This window comes from Populus nigra, chromosome 13 (genome assembly GCF_951802175.1).
Source record: "Populus nigra chromosome 13, ddPopNigr1.1, whole genome shotgun sequence".
NCBI classification, from domain to species: Eukaryota; Viridiplantae; Streptophyta; class Magnoliopsida; order Malpighiales; family Salicaceae; genus Populus; species Populus nigra.
Window position 1 is genome coordinate 12,378,405 of NC_084864.1, and position 23,569 is coordinate 12,401,973.

General features: G+C 31.6%; 3 protein-coding genes across 3 annotated transcripts; all 3 read left to right on the forward strand.

Annotated features, from left to right (window-relative positions):
• The first annotated feature begins 1,805 nt into the window (after positions 1-1,805).
• LOC133670918 (transmembrane ascorbate ferrireductase 2-like) lies at positions 1,806-22,481 on the forward strand. Its single transcript, XM_062091521.1, has 5 exons — positions 1,806-1,818; positions 20,922-21,085; positions 21,184-21,232; positions 21,663-21,862; positions 21,961-22,481. The coding sequence occupies exons 2-5, from the start codon at positions 20,939-20,941 to the stop codon at positions 22,264-22,266; spliced, it is 702 nt and encodes a 233-aa protein (XP_061947505.1). The 5' UTR covers positions 1,806-1,818; positions 20,922-20,938; the 3' UTR covers positions 22,267-22,481.
• On the forward strand, positions 7,937-15,769 carry LOC133671282 (protein decapping 5-like). Its single transcript, XM_062092006.1, has 9 exons — positions 7,937-8,012; positions 9,229-9,530; positions 11,836-11,936; positions 12,844-12,915; positions 13,031-13,903; positions 14,076-14,144; positions 14,616-14,783; positions 14,947-15,057; positions 15,336-15,769. Exons 2-9 carry the CDS (start codon positions 9,359-9,361, stop codon positions 15,474-15,476), a joined length of 1,707 nt encoding a protein of 568 aa, XP_061947990.1. The 5' UTR covers positions 7,937-8,012; positions 9,229-9,358; the 3' UTR covers positions 15,477-15,769.
• On the forward strand, positions 16,556-17,713 carry LOC133670814 (putative fasciclin-like arabinogalactan protein 20). The gene has a single exon (XM_062091418.1). It carries the CDS (start codon positions 16,556-16,558, stop codon positions 17,711-17,713), a length of 1,158 nt encoding a protein of 385 aa, XP_061947402.1.
• Positions 22,482-23,569: the final 1,088 nt, after the last annotated feature.

Here is a 23,569-nt window from a genome sequence, read left to right on the forward strand (position 1 = left end):
GGTGTCACAACCCAATCATCTTAATGTTTATTTGCTTGTTGTGTGATGAAAAAACCTTGGGTTAAAAACGAGTAATAAAATACATGTGGAGATAGATTGCAAAATTATCCTGTCAGTTGGCGGAGGTCAGGAGCCCGGTGGATCATGAGAAAAGTGATCACGGATCTATGGGTAATTTTGAGAAATCATTTCAGAGACATGAGTAGAAAAGGCAACTTTTTGATCATGATAAAATGATGTTGAAATTTAATGTTTTGAAGATTTCAATTTCTTTATGGATTTGAATAAATCATTAAAATCTGATGAGGATGATGCTAAAAAAGAAAATTTAAATGCAAAATTCTTGGTTTGTGATGTCAAAAAGAAGGGAACAAAATTATATATTGTTCCAAAGATGATTTTTTATGAATCATATTGTGATAGATGTGTCTCATATGTGCTTGAGGATAATTTTTAAATTGATGGAGTCAAAGTTAATGTTATTGTGTTTTGGATAAAAGTTGTGAAGTAGATTTTCAAACCTCCTCCCGACGCTAAGATTGGTCTCGTTGCTATGATGGTTGAACTTACAATTAACAAATATGATGTTTTAAATAGAAAAGCTAAGCACGTAAAGGGTTACAAATTTTTGATTGGACATCCATGAAATTGAGACAACAACAATTTGAACTCAATGACGAGTTCTTTTCAACCTAGAAAGAGTGATGCAGGAGGATTTTTTTAGCAGATGTTATTTGTTTTCTTAGTTATTTTAATTATTTTTTATTTAGTTTAGGAAATAAAATATAATGCTTAATAATTTTATTCTTTCTAGTATATTTAGGACTTTTATTTATTTTCCTTTATTTTCATGTTTCCTATTTTGTTTAGGTTAGTTTTTTAGTTTATTTAAGGAGGTTTAAACATTTTAGTAAGGTAGACTACTTAAAGAAAAATATTCAGTAATAGAAATATGAATTAGGGTTTTGTGTGACAATCTCATTCAACTTCAATGTTGTCTTTTTGTTTGTATTTTTATCTATGTTAGTTGACATTAGAGCCTAACAATCTTGATGGTTATTTTTTTATTGTGTGATGGAATAACCATTACTGAAAGAGATAGTGGAATATAGTGTTCTTGTATTAGAGAGGATATATACAAAGGTCCTCCACGAGAAAAAATATGTTCAGAAACTGGTGTTAGGAGACATGTAGAGATAAATTGTAAAATTGAAAAAAAAGAAAGGAATTTAGGAACTAATTATAGAAGACATGCAAAGATTAATTACAAAATTAATCCATTAGTTGATGAAGGTGAGGATCCATAAGATCATAAGAAAAGTGAACACGTATCTATTGCTAATTTTGAGAAACCATTTAAGAGGCATGAGCAAAAAACATAATTCTTTTATTGGGATGAATCTAATGTTAAAATTGAAAGTTTTGATGATATTAATTCATTTATGGATTAAAATCAACCACCAAAAATTGATGGGGATTATAAAAATGGTGTTGAATAAGTAGAAGATTTGGATGTAAAATTCTTAGTGTGTGATGTCCACAAAAAAGGAACAAAATTAAATATGGCTTAAAAAGTGATTTTTTGTGAAGCATATTGTGAAATGTGTGCCTCACATGTGCTTAAAGAGAATTTTGGAATTGATAGGGTTAAAGTTGATGTTATTGTACTTTAGATAAAAGTTGTGAAGAATATTTTCAAATCTCCTCCTTAACACTAAGTTTGGTTTCGTTGTTAGAGAGGTTGAGCATGTTATTGACATGTATAATATTTTTAATGGAAAGGAGACTAATACAAGAGGATTTTTTTAAAAAAAAAAAGCTATTTTTTTTATTTATTTTTTTCCTATTTAGTTTAAGGAATTAAATATTATGCTTAATAATTTTATTTTTCCTAGTTTGTTTAGGACTTTTATTGTTATTCCTTTATTTTTTCATGTTTTCTAGTTTTTTAGGTTAATTTTAGGGTTTATTTAATGAATTGTAACACTTTTAATGAGGCATTATACTTGAAGAGAAACATTCAATAATAAAATTATGAATTAAAGTTCTATGTGATAACCCTATTCGATTTCAATTCTATCTTTCTATCTTATTATATTCTTGTTTGTGTTTCTTTTTGTGTTATGATGAGTTGCATGTAACTACATATGTAGGCATGTAATGTTTAAAGATTTCTTAAAACCAACAATTTTCTCAAATATAATTGTGGTTTGATTAAAAAAACATTAAATCATTTGTCCCATGTCATTTAAATGTGAATGTCTTGAGAGTTATTAAAGTGTTGAATATATCTCTTTCATTCAGCAACTACATGAAATTTGATATGTCAATAGTATTATTAAATCCGGCTTAGATATGTGTGGTTGATCTAAAACTTGGCTTGAACCGAGTTTTTTTTTTTTAAATGGTGAGAGTTAACTCGTGTTACTTGACGAGTCAATTGGTGACCCAATTAAGCTTATTAAAACCCAATTTGATTTAAAAAAAAATAAAATCATTTTAATGTGTTTTTTTAAATTGAAGCAACATTATTTTGATTTTTTTTCAAAAAAAATTAAAACATTAATTGATCAGGTTAACCTAAATTATCTCATTCAACTCTTAACACGGATTGGGTTTAATAACTTTGCATTAACAATAAATCATTGATCTTCTTATGAGTTAAACTTTAATTAAAAGAATTAATGTTGGACTTTGTAATCCAACATACGTACTTTAACATAAAATATTAACATGGTTTTAAAAACCAATTAATTAAAGATGAATGAGAAAGTATTTTCAATGAACCTTTAGATAACAAAAGTTTCAAATCCAAAACAGCTTTGTTGACCAAGGAATAGGCTTGTGGGCTCAAGAGTTTAGGTTTAGGTTTGATTAATAAAAAATATTTTGCTATTAAATCCTTGTTTAATCGATAATTTTTTTGGTTCCTAACATAAATATCTTAGTACATGAACTAATATATTAATTATGTGATAAAATAAATGTATTTATGAATTTTCATGAACTTTGAACATTCATCATAATTAATAAATATTCATAAATTATGAGTAATTAATGTTTTGGTTTCCAAGTCCTATAAATAGATGACTTTGATGGGTGAAAATTCATAAATTATGAGTTATTTCCTTCCTTTGTTGTTATTTTTTAAAAAACTTGTTTGTTTACTCATTCTTTTCTACTATAGAGCTTAGGTTTAGTCTCTATAGAGATATATTGAGTATAGATTTTTAAGTTAATTGGTCCTTATTTAGGAGTGCACCTAAACAAAAAGAAGTTGTTAGAATTTTAAGAGATTTATTGAAGTCAGTCCTTTTACATAAAATGATGAACAATAAAATTTTAAGGATAAATAATTGATCATTAACAACGATAAAAATTTCAAAGTAGATATTTTCTAAGAATTTCAACAAGTACCTTAAACTAGTTTTGTTTAACTATAATTTTAAAACTTTTTTTAGTTTGCATGTTAGGATTGTTTTTTCTATATCTTTTGTAAGTTTATATATTTGTTTAGTATGTATGATAGTTTTTTTGTAATAATTGCAAAATTATCATGTTTTATATGTCTGTATGATTATAAACTAAATAGATATATCCACTTGTTTAATCATCTACTCATTTGTGATTACTGGACAACACTTCATTTATATATTTTAACGTATTTGATTGGCATTTATGAATTAATTTTTTTCCAGGAGAAACTATCATACAACTAGATTTAGGGATTTAAATCATGTATCGATTTAATCAAAATATCAGAGCAGCTACTCAAGATCCATATTGTGAACCCTTAAAACTTTATTTTTTTAATTCAGTAAAAAATATCTTCAAATTAGTTTACATGTATGTATCCTTCGTATTAGTTTATAGGTAAATTAAGATCACCCTTTTCAAACAATCCTAAAATTAATGTATTTGTAATAAAAACATTAACAAGCAATACATTTTAAATATTTTATTTCATTGTGATTGTCATGTTAATATTCTAAATTTGAGGATTTCTTTGAATTATTGATTCATCATTATTTATTAGATTGATATGTTACAGAGACCATTATTAATAGTGTTGCACTAGGTGTGGAATTGTGTGATGTTGCAAGGGTTATATTATTTCTTTGTGTAAAAAATAATATTCAAGTATCGGAAACATGTTTTGAAGAAAGAAGAAAAATATGTGACTCGGTTCATAGATTCAACTAAGTCAAAAGATTAGTTTTATTTTAATTAGACGATAAAAAAATAGACAATGACAAAAAATTAACCAATTTTTTAAAAAATCTATCATGATAACATGAAAAAAAATAGTTTTTCAAAAAAGGACAAAACAATTGTGTAAAAAATGACATAAAACAATCGACTTGAGTTAACTCGAGTTATCATGACAAACCTGTAACCTTTAAAATCAGGGCCGAGTCAACTCAACTTATCTCGTCAAACATATAATCAAGGTCATGAGTTCGAGATAACATGATAAAGAAAAAATGAAGAAAATAACAAAGACAATTTTTTTTTTAAAAAAAAACTAATCCACGTTAACTTTTCAAACATGTGATTTGAGTTATTAGATCATAAGCATCCCATATGGAAAAACCATAAAGTCCAACTGTCAATCAATCAAAATATTTAAGGATGAAATTGAAAAAAAAACTCAATTATACAAAAGGATTCAAAATTAAAAAAAAATAACAATTAAAAGAATAAGGATTAAAATTGAAATACAAAAAAAAATTAATTTAAGGGTGAAATTAAAAGAAAATTCAATTTAACAAAAAGATCTAAAAAGAAATTAAAACAATCAAATAAATGATGATCAAATTGAAATAAAAATATAAACAAATATTTAATCGAATGGTAAAATTGAAAATAAAAATCAATTAAATAAAATAAAATAATCAAAAGAATAAGGACCAAATTGAAAAAAAATAACATATACCAAATTGTGATTAAATAATGAAATTGAAAAAAAAATAAAATTTTATAAAAGAACCAAGAACATAAAATTTAAAAACAAAAAAATACGGATCTAAGTGGAAATACCCATAATTAAAAGGGTAAGTCTGAATTTTTGCATGATTGACGCGAATTTCGAGGGGAGAAAAAATAAAATAGGAAAAAAATAAAGTGTTGCTGATTATAAACCACGTCAACATCGACCCACGTGCTACCCCAAATGATAAAGGATACCATAATATTTTCAATGACACAGTGAAAAGAGATTTTAGCCGATGGGAGGCACTGCTTGAAAGGTGCAGGTGCCTCCCACACATGTCAATCACTTTTTACTTTTTATTATTTTTTATATTTATTCAAATATCAAACTGTCTCTTATCTGACCTAATAATGATGAAAAAACCATTGTAAAAACACAAAAAAGACCATTGACACTAGTTTTAAATTTTTTTGCTTTCAATGACATTTTAGTCTTTTCATTGAGCTTTTTGTTTTTATTTATTTAAATATAAAATTACCTCTTAATTGACTTTATAGTGACAAAAAGAAAAAACATGTTTTAAATATTTTGCTTTCAATGATATTTTGGTCATTTTATTGTGCTTTTAAAATAAAAAAAAAGATTTATTTATACCCAAGCAATTTGGTAATGACTAATGGTATTGTGAAAAGACCTCAATGCTTTTAATAGCCAATTTTAAGTTTTTTTTTGAGTAAAAAAGCTAATATCTTGAAAATACCATTTCAATAAACTCTGTTTTCAGTAATAATCTACAATGTTTTCCCCTTATATTTTAGGTTTTATTAATATAGATTATGGTAATAGTACCAAAAAGACAAGAAAAATTCTTATAATCAAATTAATTTAATTTAAAAACCTTGAATAAATTTACAATTAAAGTGATATTTATATTCCTATCTTGTTTTATTAAAGATCTCAATCTTAAGTAAAAGCTTATTCTTAAAAATAAACTTTAAAAACCCATCTAGTCCTCCTTTATCAATCCATGACTAGTATATAAAAAGTGAAAATATTATTATTATTAACAAAAACTAATTCTCTTAGGAAAAAAAACTATTTCAATTCATATGCACTCACTTAGTTGCATTATAAATTGGAACAATGCAATTAAGCAATTCTTTTTTTTATTCCTAAAAAATTATTTTGTTTTGATTATTATTTTTCAATTTTATTTTTTCATGTTAAATTGATAAAAAAATTGGCCTTATAATTTATTTTTTTCCGCATACAATTAAGTTCTTATGATATATAAAAAAAATAGTGTCATTGTTAAATTAATTCTTAATTTTGTAGTGTGGAACTTAACTTTAGAATTTTTTTAAAATTAAAACACTAGGAACTAGATTGTAAACTAAAGCAAAAGGACATACTTGTTTTTATTTATTGTTCACGAGTAGTTGAAAAGTATATTTTGATCTTTGAAGTTTTTAATTTATTAATTTTTTATCCTTGTTTTTTTTTTCAGATTTGACATTTTAATTTCAAGCTTTATTTTATTCACATTTGAGTTTATGGGTTTGAAAAAAATAAAAGAAGTTATTGGAAAATAGAGGAGAAGAGAAAAATGATCATTGACCATATTCTTGCAATAAAAAAACTAATTTGTGTCAACATGTTTCATTTGATGAAAAAAAATCATTGAGATATTTTTTTTATCTTATGTCTTTCTAAAAAAAGAGATGAGGACTTGAGAATTTTTTTATTCAAGATAATTTTTTAGTTTTTTGATAAATTAAAGAATGTTTTAAGATAACAAATAAATTTATTGAGATTTCTATCGTATGTCTTAAATGTTTTTAGATAAAAACATAATTGTAAAGGAGGGTTTTTTTTTTATCTAAGAAGTTAGGACCTAACTTTCCGACCACTTGAGTGGCCAAAGTTTTCAACCGTCACAAACAATAAGTCATCTGTTGTTTTTTAAAAAACAAAAAAAGTCAAGGTGCATTGACTCACCTGAGTTCAAGCATTTGGTCTTTTTTTTATAAAGGTTTTGTGGAGTTTTTCTTCATGAATTTTAATTAAAATCTATTAAAATAAAGTTTTTATAAATATATTTAGGATGTTATTTTTTTAAATATCATTTAGTTTTTATTTTTTAAATAATATTATAACATTCTTTTTATAATATTTGCAAACTCTTTTTTTATAATCCTTTATGATTTTTTTATTATCTTTTTTTATTATATTTTTTTTATTGTTTTTCTTGTGAATATTTATTTTTATTGTCGTATAATTTATAGTTTCTTGTGGAAACACGTGAGTAATGTATTATTTTTATATATATTTTAACACATGAGTATTCATGTCAAAATCTAAAAAATTGTTTTTATGATTCTTATATAAAAAAGAGAGCAAATTTGTAAGATAAAGAAATTTTAGTTAAAAAGGTAACTTTTTTATTTTTATTTCAAATCATTGAATTTTATATATTTATTCTAATTGCTTTTAGTATTTATAAAATAAAAAACATAGTTAAAAAAGTTATTTATTTTCTTTTGAGAAAATATAGATCAGTAAAAAAATGTGGAATTATACTAGAAAATTATTTTATTTAATAGAATTTAAATTATTATTTTTCTTAAAAAACTTTTTTTCATACAATTAAATAAAAAAATTTAAATAGCTTCTCACAACACAAAATAAAATATATTAATACACATCTATCTTATAACCTATTGATTTATTATTTAATCAACACTAACAGTTATATTTAATATTTATTAATATATATAACTTTTTATTTATTTTATTAAATACACGCCATTCCTTTACATTTCACAATTAATTTTTTATTTATAATAAATGGCTTGCCATATAGTGCTGATCAATTGGGTAGTTTAATATAAAATAAATTATATTATTATTATTATTATTATTATTATTATTATTATTGAATACTGTCCGAAACTTATAAATTACAATACAGATAAAGTACAACTTGAGCATATTTTTCCAATTATTATAGTAGTTGGAACAAATACTTACTTATCCAGCAATTTCATTACACAGAGGGACCGTCACCAAACCAAGAAGACTCGCCACCATAGTTATTAGACCCGGTCCGGGGTTGACCCAGCCAAGGAGCCGGGTTCTGGATTTTAGGGGTCAACCCGGGTCAACTCGGGTTAACCCGAATTAACCCGGAAAAATTAAAAAAAATAAAGTTTTAATATTTCATATGAAAAAATCCATATAAATATAGATTATACATATTATGAAGTTTAAAAGAATATTTTAAAAAGTTTTTTATCCCACATTAAAAAGATATTATGTTAAGCTTTTAAGTTAAAGTATTTAAACTAAAAAAGTTTTTTATCCCATATTGAAAAAACATAACTTTTTCCTTGGAAACATAGAGTATATATACTAATGGGTTTCAAATCCCACATTGAAAAAACATAACTTTTTTCATGGGAACATGGAGTATATATATGAAAGGGCTTCAAATCCCACATTGAAAAGATATTATGTTATCCTTTTAAGTTGAAGTATTTAAACCACAAGGTTTTTTTATCCCACATTGAAAAAACATGGTTTTTTTCATGGGAACATAGTGTATATATATGAAAGGGCTTCAAATCCAACATTGAAAAGATACTATATTATCATTTTAAGTTGAAATATTTAAACCAAAAGGTTTTTTATTCCACATTGAAAAAACATGGTTTTTTTCATGGGAACATAGTGTATATATATGAAAGGGGTTCAAATCCCACATTGAAAAAATACTATGTTATCCTTTTAAGTTGAAGTATTTAAACCAAAAGATTTTTTATCCTACATTGAAAAAACATGGTTTTTTTCATGGGAACATATATATAAAAGGGCTTCAAACTCCACATTGAAAAGATATTATGTTATCCTTTTAAGTTGAAGTATTTAAACCAAAAGGTTTTTTATTCCACATTGAAAAAACATGGTTTTTTTCATGGGAACATAGTGTAAATATATGAAAAGGATTCAAATCCCACATTGAAAAAATACTATGTTATCCTTTTAAGTTGAAGTATTTAAACCAAAAGGTTTTTTATCCCACATTGAAAAAACATGATTTTTTCTTGGAAATATAGAGTATATATACTAATGTATTTCAAATCCCACATTTGAAAAAAAAAACCGGGTCTCGTCCGGGTTTAGCCGGGCTGTTGCCACAGCCAGTTTTTTGTTAAACCCTGACCGGTCCAGCCACCTGGTTTACCGGGTTCCGGGTCGACCCGCCGGGCCGGGCCGGGTTGGGTTTAATAACTGTGCTCGCCACCACTATTAAAGCCAAAAAAAGAGAGAGAAATACGGACCCTTTGCATCTATCTGCATGTACTGTTTCGACCTTGACAAAGGAACAAGAAAGCATCAATCTTTATTGAATTAAGTTTTGAGGTCATGGCAGCAGCAACAGCGGAGGCAGCCAGATCTTCTTCAAGTAGTGGTGGAGGGGCATCAGCTGATTCCTATGTAGGTAGCTTGATTAGCTTGACTTCAAAGTCTGAGATTCGTTATGAAGGCGTTCTTTTTAACATCGATACTCAAGAATCCACCATCGGTTTAAGAAATGGTAATTATTTCAATCTTTCATTTTTGGGGTTTTCTTTTCTTTTTGCGGGACTTTGCTTTCTGGGTTTGTGTTTTTTAGGTCGTGGAGACAGGGATTCTTTCAATCTTGAATGTTTTTTTTAATTATTATTATTATGTGTCAATGTGATTTTGTGATGTGGGTTGGAGCTTTGGAGTGCTTTGCATTTTGGTTTAGTCATTTATGTATGGATATGGATGTTCAAATATTAATTGTATTCAATACTGAAGCTTCATTTGTAATTGGGAGAATTTCTACTGGTAAAGAAAATTTTGGGAGCCCAGTTCAATGCTGTTTGCTGAATGGGAAATGGTGAAAGATATTAGCATTTAAACATAGCTATATATCTGAAGAATAGTTGTTGTGTTGTTTAAGAGGATTGAACTAAGGCAGCTATGGTTGCAGAATCTGCTTCATGGTCCTCTTTGGGATTAGACATTTTTGTTTATGATTCAAGGTATACTATTATTCAATGAGAGGAAGGATGCCATGTTGGTAAGAAGAAAGAATGAAAGGGAGGGCATAACACTCTGGTGCAATCTTTTACAATTTTCAATAGTGTCATGTCTTAATTGGAAGGATCTGTTGGTTTTGTAAGTCCAGAAATTCCGTTGATAAACTAGTTAAACATCAACTTCTCCATAGAATGTCACTGATTTTGCATATTACGTAAATGTAAGTTTGGAAAGAGAACACAACTGGACCAAGGGAGTGTGAATTACATCTCACTTCTGTTTCCATGAGTTACATTTCATGAATGATTTGATGAGATTTGTATGTAATCTGGGATAAGTTCTCATCCAAAGTAGATCATAGAATTTATCTCTTATCGAGGTCAAAATGCTTTTTTTTCTTAGAATGGTTGAAAGAATCCCTTTACACAGGATAACAGTATTGTTTCTAACAGTTGTGTGTGGCTGTTGCAGCTCTCATTTCTGGTCATAACATTGGTATTCTTCACTTCCATGACCCAACTAAATTGCTTATCTGACATCATTTTGTTAGATTTCTCTTCCACATTAGGGGAGGCAAGACATACTGGCAACTTGCATTCCATTTATATGGTAGTGTGTTGAACATTCAAAGGCCTAAAGCATTCTGGTGCCGCACAAGTTTTTTAAATTTGAAAATCTGGTTTTTAATTCTTTTCCGATCCTGGATATTGGTGTCTTTTATACTCAGATCTTGATGAAATCATCAAAACCAACCAGGAAGATGTCCATCTCTTGATTTTATGGTCTTTTATTTCAGTTTCAGTTGTTTTTCTACATGTTTCTGTTTCTTTCTGCTTTCCTTTTCATGAGGATCTCTATTTCACCTTGAAATTAGTTACTAATATACCTTTCTTTTCATAAAACAGTAATTGGAGATGCCCTTAGGCCTTCCATTTTCAAGTTTACATGTAATTACTAATTAAGATGGTTTTTCCTTTTTTAAAATTTGCTAAACCAACCATGAAGCTGTTTCACCTGTCAACTCTCTTTCTAAGCTACTAGTCCAAGGTTTCTCTTACATCAATGGCCAAAGAAAGGTGTTTTTCTTAAATTATCTCTTCTTTGCAGGAAAAACAGCAATTTTTGAAAAGTTAAATACTCACTGAAAACCAAATATTGTTTTGGTGGTAGGACAGCAAACCGACAGCCTGACACAAATAAATTTGTCTAAAGAAATGTACTGCATAATAAATTATTATAAGCACAATTCAAGTTGCTTCAGCCTTTTACATATGCCATGTGCTTGTCTTGTGCCCTCTTTGCATCTCTAATGTAATTATTTATAGGAAAAAATGAAACCCTCTCCTAATGCTAGATAATATTGTTAACACATACGGCAGATATCACATCATTTTCATATGAAATCAGTGATATTTCCATGATAGAAGTGTTTTCCTTAGCATAACAATAGCTTTTGTTGCTTTTATGCCTGCTGAAATACCATCTATTGTTTTCACTTTACCATACAGTTTTTTTAATAGAAAGTTTTATACTTATGCTGGAACCATAATGTGGTAAATTTGGGTCACAATCTTCTATGTTTTGTGCTAATCCTATTTTAAATTGCTATAGCACCAACCACATTTTTCTAGAATCAATGTGATTTAATATGTTTTTCAGCCACTTCAACTTTCTTGTATTTCTGAGGATAATGAAATTGTGAGTCTCAAAAGATATTAAAAGTAAGTCTTTGGTTAGAAGTTCTGTATTTTATTCCCTCTCTTTCTTCTGGTTACTTTTTAAAGATGCAGAGCATATCTTTTGGTTTTAAATTGCATCACTTAAATTTGCAGTAAGATCATTTGGAACAGAAGGGCGGAAAAAGGATGGTCTACAAGTTCCTCCAAGTGATAAAGTTTATGAGTTCATACTCTTCCGAGGAACTGATATCAAGGTATACTGATTATCTGCAATGAGAATCATATGCTGTGCATATGAAAAACCAAAGTCTGGACTAGGTGTTAAGAGGCTCTTTCTGGAAACATGCATAATATGTATTATGATCATACTTGCTATCATTGCTTATGCTTGATTTCTTCTTGGATAAACTGTCTGTATTAGACCACACAGTTTGGAACTAGAAAACATGCATGTTTTTTGTTTTTTTTTTTTCGTGTTGTTTGTAAGTTCAGAATTGTTGTCTCTGGTCATTCCTGCACCATGTTCAAAAGATTGACCGTTTATCAACCACACACTTTGGCACTGTATAGATGGTCTAAAATGAGGCATACAACTTTGAACTTGTCAGCCACAGACAGACTAGGATTTTTTTTTCATGGCTGAGTTTTTTGACACCATGTTGCTACTTGTTGGTAGTTGTGATGGTTTTGTATTTTTGCTGTGTCCGTCTCCTTTATTTATACTCCAGATGAAGTTCTGGCTAAGATGTGCTAGGCTTGATTCTGGGCACGAATTCATGAACCATGCTTGCCTGCCCTGGACAGGGAATTATATACTTGTTAAGCCCCTGCCTCTGCAGCAAAACTTTTGGTGCAGAATATCATAAATAAAGTGCCACTACAATTCTTGACACTGTTTCTTAGGACATCTCATGCTTAAAATCAGTTTCAGTTGGATTTATTAAAGCTTTGTTGCACACCAGCTCACATGAACATAAAGAAATCCTTCATTTGTTGAGTTTTGGAAAATCATGTTGAATATTTAAGGAGTTACAGTAGACCATCATTGATTTTACTGTTTATGGGCCAAACATTTTGTTAAGTTGGCCTCTGATAGTCTTCATATTTAAATTATCATTGGATAGCTCATTTGTATTCTTTCTTTGGTTCATTTGGTCACAGGATTTGCAGGTCAAATCTTATCCACCTGTTCAGACTGCAACACCAGTACACAATGATCCTGCAATCATCCAGGTGAAGAAAATAAAAATCTGAATTGTGCTTGTTGTATCTTGGCTTGACATGGACTGGTGAAAGAATGTCTTGCCTTGCTTACTCACAACATCGTTTATTTGACTTCCCTGCGCAGTCTCAGTATCCTCAAGCAACAACTGCATCCATGAATTTGCCTTCTTCTGCTAATGGACCGCTAACAGATCCAAGTTCCCATGCTTCATCCAATGGTCTTCCCAGGGCAACATTTCAAGGGAGTCTTCCCCAATATCAGCCTGGTGCAAGTTTAGAACCGTGGGGTTCGTCACATCTTCCTCCAACCACAAACACTAGTGGGCTTGCCATGCCAATGTATTGGCAGGGATACTATGGGCCCTCAAATGGAGTTCAGGCCCCGCAGCAAGCTTTGCTTCGACCCCCTCCCAACTTGTCAATGCCACCTTCCATGTTGCAATATGTTCAGTATCCTGCCATGAATGCATCCAACACTTCAGCTTCTGCACTCTCAGAAAACCCCCCTCCTTTGTTGCCACCATTAAATTTACAGACTTCTACCCTTCCATCACGGTCTTCTGCAATGGTTTCAGACTCAGCAAATTTAATTCCTGATAGGGTTTCTACTCAAAATCTTCCTAGTAAATTGCCATTGGCTTCCCCATTGACCACTGCTGTAGATAAAATTGCCATTGCACCATCAGGTTCTGACATACCCAAGACAGTGCCAGATCCAATAATGCCTTTTAAAAGTATTTCTGAACCTCCAACCTCCATTATGAGGGCATCAAGTTCAGTTATGAACGAGGGAAAAACACCTTCTCTAGTTACGCCAGGCCAACTTTTGCAGCCTGCCCCCCCTATAATGCCCTCACTGCAGTCTTCACATATAGCTCAAAAGGATGTTGAGGTGGTGCAGGTATCATCACCAGAATTGTCAGCACCACCACCAACAACAGCTGTGACTGAAGTACAGGAATCCATATTACCCCTACCTTCACAACCTGAACATAAGGTATGCAAATTTGCCGAGAGCTCTATTATTGTTGACTTGAGAAAATTTGAAATTGATCACTTTAAATTCATGTTTCCTGGTGCCTTGTTTGGTGATAAATTCTTTTCTACAAGTTTCTCACATAAATTGTTTGAATTGTAATCTACCTCATCTGTTTCTTTTCCCCTTGAAGGTATATGGAGCTCCTATGTACACTTACCAAAGTAGTAGAGGAGGACGTGGAAGGGGAAGAGGAAATGAGGTATTTGTTGTTTTGCTTGCATTTTTCCATACTGGCAGATTTAACCTTTTTCTTTATCATGATCAGGAAATTTGACTTTGATTCTGTATGACATGACCAACGTAAAATAAGAACCTTACATTATCCAATGAGCTGTTACTTCTAAGGAATATTAAATGGAAAGTTTCTGAAAACATCCTACTTTAGTTTCGCATGGCTCTAATTTCTTTTCTCCCTTTCTTTATTCGTTTTTTTTTTGGGTTATTTTTACTTTTTTTAACAATGCAATTACTGGTTCTAGGTACAGAATAGTCTCAGTTTTTGTGCTTAATTTCTTCCTTTCTTTCTCAATCACTGCTAGTTCATTGGTAACATCAGAAAAGCAGTTTGTCTGTATTGCTTTTCCAAACCAAATTAGTTATGGCCAATATTCTTTGAGGTGATGATATTGGCGGACTTTGATTTTCAACAAACCAATCTTTTGGATTGCAGATTGCACGTTCTGCTACCAGATTTGAGGAGGATTTTGATTTTACAGCAATGAATGAGAAATTCAACAAGGAAGAAGTATGGGGTCACCTTGGTAAGAGTCACAAAGCTCAAGACAGGGATGATTTACTAGATGAAGATGATGTTGGATCGTCAAAACATGAGGCCAAGGTAAACTCTCTCTCTCTCTCTCACACACGCACGCACACACACACGCACACACACGCACGCAGGCACGCATGCACGCACACACACACAAAGCTGCAAAGATTGAAAGGATCTTCTGTCTCCAATCCATTGTACTTGTTCTTACTCTGCATTTCCTGTTCTGCAGCCTGTTTATGTGAAGGATGACTTTTTTGATTCCATTTCGTGTGGTGCTCTTGATGGTGGATCACGCAATGGGAGGGCTAGGTTTTCCCAGCAGTCAATAAGAGATACCAATGTCTGTGTTGTTCCCTATAGTCCTCATCAGTTTACTTTTTCTAATTTTATAATCTAATCTGATAAAATTTGTCAATGTTTTTACTGCAGCTACGAAATTATGTTGGATTGTCTAAATAGTTTTGTTTTGTTTTAGAATAGAAGTTTCAAAAACATTCTGAACTGCTGAAATGATGAATTTTTGTTTTCAAATGCCATGATCAACCCTGTTTCTCTTTGTTCTGGAATAGTTTTTGTTTCATTATCACTGAGCTGATTTCTCTTGATTTAAAATTGCAGGCATTTGGTAATTTCTCCCACCATCGGGGTGGTCGAGGTGGCTGGGGACCTGATCGGGGTGGTCGATCACATGGTGGTTATTATGGAAGAGGTTATGGCTATGCTGGTCGTGGTAGAGGTTATGGCAATGATGCCTTCTAATTATCACTCGAGTTTATAGTGTAATATTTGGTGATATTTAGTTCCTGTCGAAGTCATCTCACACCAACCGACACTGAGTTTGTAGGGTAATGGTTGGTTTGGTGCTTGGAGTTTGCAATGCAGTGATCAGGTGTAACCTGTCACCTAATGGTAGTGCCTGGCCGAATTGGAGATATCCATAAATGGCGATGTAACTTTTTCTCTGGTTGCTTGGAAATGTACTGAAAATAAACAAAAGAACATATTTTGTTGAATGACTAATTTATTTGTGGAGTTCCCCCACCTTTTATGTATTGTTTCTTGGCCCAAGTAAAAATTCAAGACTAGCAGTTCTCTTGAAATTATTCCTCTTGTTTCCTTGCTGTGCTCAAATAACAAGAGCATGCCAGCAAAACAGCAGCAACTCTATTGAAATGGTAAAAATTGAACCTTCATGTTGCCATGATTGCAATTTCATATAGGGATAGAAGGAAAGCAAATCCTCCATGCCTGGCCACAACTTGATCATTGAAGGTATCATACGACATGTGAAATTTCTCTGTTGTTCTGTTTCCTCTGATCACTGATCTGTCATCATCTGTTCCACTGTTACCTTCTCTATGCCTCGTTATGGAGCTGCACCACATTATCAAACTTTTTCAGTTTAGCAATGTATCAAACATCGGTAGCATAGGCGGAGGCAAGCCCTCCATTGTTAAAATGATAATATTATTGGCATGTATTTTGTAAATTTTAAGGGCTCAACCCTCTCTAGTGACTTCAATCTTTTGTTACAAAAGTGTCAAATTGAACTCATTAGGCAAGAACAAATCAATAAACAAGATGAAAGTTCCCTTGAATGAGAGAGCTAACCTTGCTATAAGCCCACGTATATGACTAGATTTTTGTTTGACTTTCAAGGTCACATAACCATATTAACTGCCTAATGCTTTTGCCGCCCAAATTGTCTTCAAGTCCTCTCCTCTGGACCCTCCGGAGACCATCTCTCTCTCTCTCTTTTCTTCACTCTCTTGACCTTGCAAACAAAAGAAACAAGAAAAACTAGAACAAAACTTTGACAGACTCCTTCCATGTCAACCATGCTTCTCTTCCTTCTCATTCTCCTTTTAATCTCTTCCTCAGTTCTTGCAGCTTCTAACCCTTTCTCGAATGCCATGGAGATCCTCTCAACCTCTGGCTATCTCTCCATGGCATTAACCGTTCAAATCACTTCGAAAAGACTCCATCTTGAATCATCTGCTGCAACTATATTCGCTCCATTGGACATTGCATTTGCAAGATTAGGCCAACTTTCTGTTCTTGATATCCAATATCACATCTCGCCAGTGAGACGTTCTGGGTATTACCTCGATAGTCTTCCTTTTGGTACAAGAATCCCCACGTTGTTGCCAAATCACTCATTGATTGTCACTACAAGTTTGAGTTATTTTGATGGAAAGTTGTCAATCAATGGAATCTCGATTGAAGAATCTGCCTTGGTTGATTTTGGGTCTCTGATCATATTTGGGATGAGTGAGTTCTTCAATTCTTCTCTAGAGATTTCTCCTAATTTGACTCCAGCACCAGCACCAGCGCCAGCACCAATTCCTAGTCCAGTTACTAGTCTTGGCAATACTTCTCAGAATGAATCATCAGGCTTGGATGTCGATTTTTTTGGCCAAGCTTCACATTTACTACTTTCTAGAGGTTATTCAATAATGGGAACATTTCTTGATGCGCAACTGTTTGGGATCCAGAACCAGACAAGATTGACAATCTTTGCACCAGTTGATCAAGCAATGGATGCATATGCAAAGACTGTTAGTGATTATTCATCGATCTTTCGGAAACATGTGGTTCCTGGATTGTTTCCAAGGCAAGATTTGGAGGGGTTCAATGATGGAACAAGTTTGCCAACTTTCTCAGGAGGGTTCATGATTAATTTGACCAAGTCTGGTGATGTGCTTGTGCTTAATGGTGCTCCTGTTATCTTTCCCGACATGTATCAAAGTGACTGGCTGATAATTCATGGCCTGAACCAGCTGCTTATGCCACCATTAAAGGAGGAGTTAGTGGGGGAATCATTCTCAGAACTCGATGGGGCAGAAGATCAGCCAAATGTGCTTGATTTTGATGATCGTCAAGTGCAATTTTACACCTCCAAATCACACAAAGCCCTCTTTGCATTAAAAATCTTCTGCCATGAACATGATTTCTGTTCTCTAGGAAACATAGGAAGTGAAACTTCAAGTCTTTAGTTTATTCTCAAACTTGAGACAAGTAATTAAGATCCATAAGCATAGTTTTAAGACCTTGGAACAAAACTATTCACAATATAATTCAATACGTTGCGAGGCATGAATTATTAGACGAGGAATTAACTATGAAACATTTAAGTATTATGTTTTAAATTCTTATGAAAAACTAAAATACAAGATCATGAACATAAATTAACACAACTGTATAATCCTTGAGAATGAATTTTGAAGAATTAAATCTAGCTTTGATGATGCTAAAAAAACACATCACATGAAGAAGTCACTATGAACATCGATTGAGGAAAATAACCATGTAAGCTATCAACCTTTTTATGCATTCATTCACACAATTCATTTGCATTTTTTTTAGAAACATGCTGGCTATATTAAAAAAAAATACAAAAATTATCTAATAAATAAACATTAATTGTTTGCTACTTTATAATGAATAAATATTTCACGTCATAGTTATAAAATTAATTTGAAAATCGACCTAGTACAAAGCTCGGATTATATATAAGTGAGGGGTTGAACATGGGTTAACACAGTAGAGATATCAAAAACTTCCTTTATTGTTCTGTACAATCAGGATACGCATATATACAAGAGCTCCTATACTATTTATGAAATTAGTTAAAAAAGGAACAATTTAAATAGGCTAATTTAGGAAGTTTGCTCTACTAACAATTAGCCTAATAATCTCCCTCTTGTTAAGAGAAATGACAGCGCTACGATCACTTGTCAACTCCTCCTTTCAAGTTGGAAGTTGGTGTATAGATATGATTGATGTCCAACTTATCAAGAGATTCAAAAAGAAAAAAAAATTAATTTGGATCCTGCATGTTTTGTCAAAGAACTATCTCAATTCAAAAGCTTAAGCGGTTAGGTGAGGTCCTAGGATATGATTTATATTATTCTCTAACACACCCCCTCAAGTGAAAGCCCTTTAGGTTTGAAACTTGCACAAGCTCACATTACCTTTATGCTTAATTTTTATCAAATAAATGGGGATGATGAGATTCAAACTCTAGACTATTTGGTCATTAAGGCTCTGATACCATGTCAAAGAACCATCTCAACCCAAAAGCTTAAGCTGTTAGGTGAGGTCCTAAGATATGATTTATATTATTCTCTAACATGTTTTAATACATCTGTAGTTAAGTTTCAGACTTAACAAAAGGTAGAGCCACGATATTGGTATCTAGTTTTTCTCAAATAAAATGATGATATAATTCAATGTATTTTGTGTGATTATGTTGAACTAAATTATTAATAATTTTTCTTACAACTTTATTGTCACAATAAAAGTTTATAAATCCTAAAGATTGATAATTTATTTCAAAAAAACAACAATCGTAATCACAATAACTTACAATTATCATGAGTCATACCACAATACTCAGCTTCAATCAAAGACTTTGTTATAATATTCTACTTTTTTACTTCATCAAATAACAAGATTTCCTCCTATAAATATAAAATATCTAGATGTAAATTGATATTGATGATAAGAGAAAGAACATATCCAATCAACATTTATATATCTTTCAAAATCTATATGTCCATGTTTACGAAATAGTCCTTAGATAGAGGTTGATTTGAGATAACTTAAAATCATCTTGACTATTTTCATATGTTCTTTACTTAAAAAGTGCATAAAATAACTTACCAATCTAATATCATAGACAATGCTAAATCAAATACAAGATAAATGAATAAACTTCCCAATTAACTTTTGATACCTATATTTATTGGTTGGTATTTGATGAGGGCACACTTATAAATGATGTTTCTTTTTTCTTTTTTTTTAAGTGATGTTTCTTTTTTTTTTTTTTGATTTGCGTGGGGTGTCCGGGCCAGCTTACGCGCACCACGACTATTCCCCACGGTCCACTGGACATCCTGCAAGCCCAGGAGCAAGTAAGGCACCGCGGGGGTGACAGGCGTGCACATAGAGGGTCGAACCCGGGACGGGGGCGGAACAAGTCACACGATTGACCACAGCAGCTAGACCCTCAAGTGCTTAAGTGATGTTTCTTAACAATAGGTGCAGTGGATGACTTATAATCTAATGTATCAATCTCAGCTAACAAATCAATAGTATATTTCTGTTGGGAAATGAAGATTTCTTTAGCAAATGAGCAATTTTAATTTCCAAAAAATACTTGAGACTTTCCGAATCCTTCATCTCAAATTTGGATATTAGATTTTTTTTTTATCTTCTCATGATCATTTCTTGTAAAAATCATATCATTAACATAAATAATTAATGAGGTAACATGATCACCTTGTCATTTCATAAATAAGATGTGATCTGAGTTACTTTAATGATATCTAAACCATTTCATGGTAGTAGTAAATCATCTAAACCATTATCTAAATAACTGTTTTAATTCATATAATGTCTTTTATAGTCGAAAAACATCCCCACCACTATCATTAGGCTCATATCTAGAAAAATCATATAAACTCTTCACTATATAGAAAAGCATTTTTAACATTTTTGAATTGTTTTAGCGGGTCAATATTTGTTGACAACTAGTTTTTTTAATTAATATTCCAATATTAGTGTTTTTCATAAAAGAAAACTTATGTAACCTGAAAAACCTTCTACAAACATTTAATTATTTCAATAAAAAAATCACATACAATTAATCTACTGATTTTATAATTCATTCCCAGTTCTAGTTAAATTATATATATATATATATAATGTTTTAATCACACCTTCAATTCTCTAATAAATTTCATCGACGTATACTTAATTTATTAATCACGTTAAAATCTTCAGTGACCAGAAACATATATCATTTCATTCTGTTAAAATAAATAACCATAATATTTATGTCCTCCATTTTTATTATATAGAAAGTTATCCAAGAAATTATTAAAAGTAAAGGAAACCCTGCATGGCGCTGACGTGGTAGTCAGTTGTAAAACCTTAAAAAAAAGTGAGTTGGAATTTCTCTTCTTCCAAGTCCTTCCTCTCTCTTAGACAAGAAGTAACTAGTGTTAGATTCTGTCTTTGGGAGTCTAAACATAAACAAAGGCAACCGATCAAAGAAAGGAAGGCATAGATCCAAAAGCCAAACCCTTTAATAAAGCCAACCCCTTTTTAGCTCTACATTTTTCTCCTTGTATTTGCAGTTATTTTTTCTCCCCATCTTTGCAGTTATTATTATTTTTTAAAAAAAAGAAGAAGAAGAAGAAGAAGAAGAAAGAAAAATGGCAGTTCCAGTGATTAAATTCCCAATCTTGATGAGGTTGATTAGGTTAATGGGGGTGTTAGTAACTGCTTTGGTGTTGACATGGACTGTTCATTACAGAGGAGGACTGGCTCTTGTCTCTGCTAACAAAGATCTCATCTTCAATGTAAGAACTCCAACTCCCCCTCTCATTGATGCTGTGATTTCAAAATCTGGGCTTGGATGATTGGTGGACTTAATGCAGTTTCTGTGTCCCATTTGTAGGCACACCCTGTTTTAATGGTGATTGGGCTTGTACTCGTGAATGGTGAAGGTAACTATCCCTTTTCAGCTCTTTTGGCATTACTGGTGTGTGAATTCATTTGTGCTGGGGACGAGATGATTAATCAAGAGAATGTAGATCTAGTATCCTTTTCATTTCTGGATGTAGACAAGAGAACTCTCTCCAAGTGTTCTTCTAATTGTGAATCTAACAGATAAGATAATTAAATGTTCCAAGGACAAGCGAGGGTGTAAAACATAGATTGCAGGCCATGTTTATTTGAGCAGAAACGTGTCAATGATTATAGGATGAACGATTTTGTCTTGTCCTGGAGAAGGTGAAGAGAGAAAACTATGACTTAAATTTGGCATGTTAGGAACTTCTCATGTTTCGTTATCTTAAATTTGAACTGACTCTTCACTGGTGGCATGTTGGTGTTTTCTGATTTTGTGTTTCAAATGCTTGTTACGGACTCGTGCAGCCATGCTAGCCTACAAAACGGTGCCAGGAACAAAAAGCTTCAAAAAATTAGTTCATCTGACACTACAATTCCTCGCATTTTGTTTAAGCTTGATTGGCTTTTGGGCTGCTTTGAAATTCCACAATGACAAAGGCATTGACAATTTTTACAGCCTGCATTCTTGGCTGGGACTAGCTTGCCTTTTCCTCTTCAGCATCCAGGTCTTTTCACTTTTCCTCTTCATTCCCTTTCTTGATTGCCCACATGCACTACGCTTCTTCAAGTTAATGAACTACTCATAATCGTTTCTTCATTCCAGTGGGCTTCTGGGTTTGTAACCTTTTGGTATCCAGGAGGTTCAAGAAACAGCAGGGCCACCTTGCTTCCATGGCATGTGTTCTCTGGGGTTTATATTTATGCCCTATCTGTTGCCACTGCTACTACTGGTATCTTAGAAAAGGTCACTTTCCTCCAAACCAACAACGTGATATCACGCTACTCCACTGAAGCTTTGCTGGTGAACTCATTGGGTATCTTGATGATTGTTCTGGGTGGTTTCGTTATTCTTGCATCAGTTACTTCTCTGAATAGCAAAGGCGACATCCCTAGAAATGCAACAGAGTAGGCACAACATGTACATTTCTACAACTGATGATTGATTGAGTGGTGTATTCTTATTGCATATGAGTCACAGGTTTATAATTTATTGTTAAAAGATCAATGTACCACAAAAAAAAAACTCGCTTGGAGTTCTATTTGTTTGCATTTGCATGTTGAACATTGAGAAAAAATTTCTGAACTTGTTATTTTAGCAAAGGTTATGCAGAGTGGTTTCTTTAAGGCTGCAACTATAATGTTCTTGGTGTTTAAAGGAAGAATCATAATTTTCTTTCTGAAACCCTTAAACCAATAATTCCGGCACCTGGGAAAGGAGGAGCTTCTTGATCAAAATGTAGCTATGGCTTGCACCTTTTCTGCAAGGATCTCGTTATATATGCCATTGTCAATGGAGGTCAATGAACTTGTTCATGATCTTGAGCAACTGAGCTAGGAGAGGATCTAGGTTAAAGGCAAAACAGCTGGCTTTCCCAGCTTGAAATTTCTTGACTATAGTTTAACTGGATTAAAGATTTTCCAAAACCACCTGTTATGGAATAGATGAATGAAATTCTTTAAGAGGTACATGAAAATGACACGAATTTAGTGTTATATTGAGGAAACATAAAATTGATAGCTCCTTTGGATGATTATTGCAGGCTACACACACACACACACACACACAAATATATATATATATAGTCTTATGTTTAGACTTGGAAGATAACATGGCCTCTACTTAAAAATTAAATAGTTGTTGATGTTGCATGCATGCATAAGCCCTGAAAATGAATGCTGTATTAATAAAAGCTGGTGAATGTTTGATCACGGATTAAAATACAAAGCAGTAAATACTCACTTAATCTCGTACTAAAAGTTTTGAAAAAAAAATTAACAATACTATCGATATATATAGAGTTAAAAGATATATATACTAAATGTTTTAAAATTATTAGGCGAAACAAATAGATTTGATATATATATATAGTAATAAGACCATTATTATTTAAAAAGTTAAAAGATAGTTTTGTTATATAAAAATAAAAATTAATAGATAATGGAAACATATCCAGCTTTTATGAGAATCTACATAATCCCTTTATTTTAAAAGTAAAAGCTTTTAAGTAATAAATACTTTTAAAAAAAAAATCAAGATAAACAGAAGCTTTGATTATACCAAATATTTGTTTCCTGCCAAAAGTTAATGCACAGATGACTTTCAGCAGTGCCAACCACGGAATGGAATAATAACCTCATAGTACAGTCTACTTTTAGAGTAGGTCTGAAAAAGGTATAAATTTTCCATCTAATTCGTACAAATATTCCTTCAT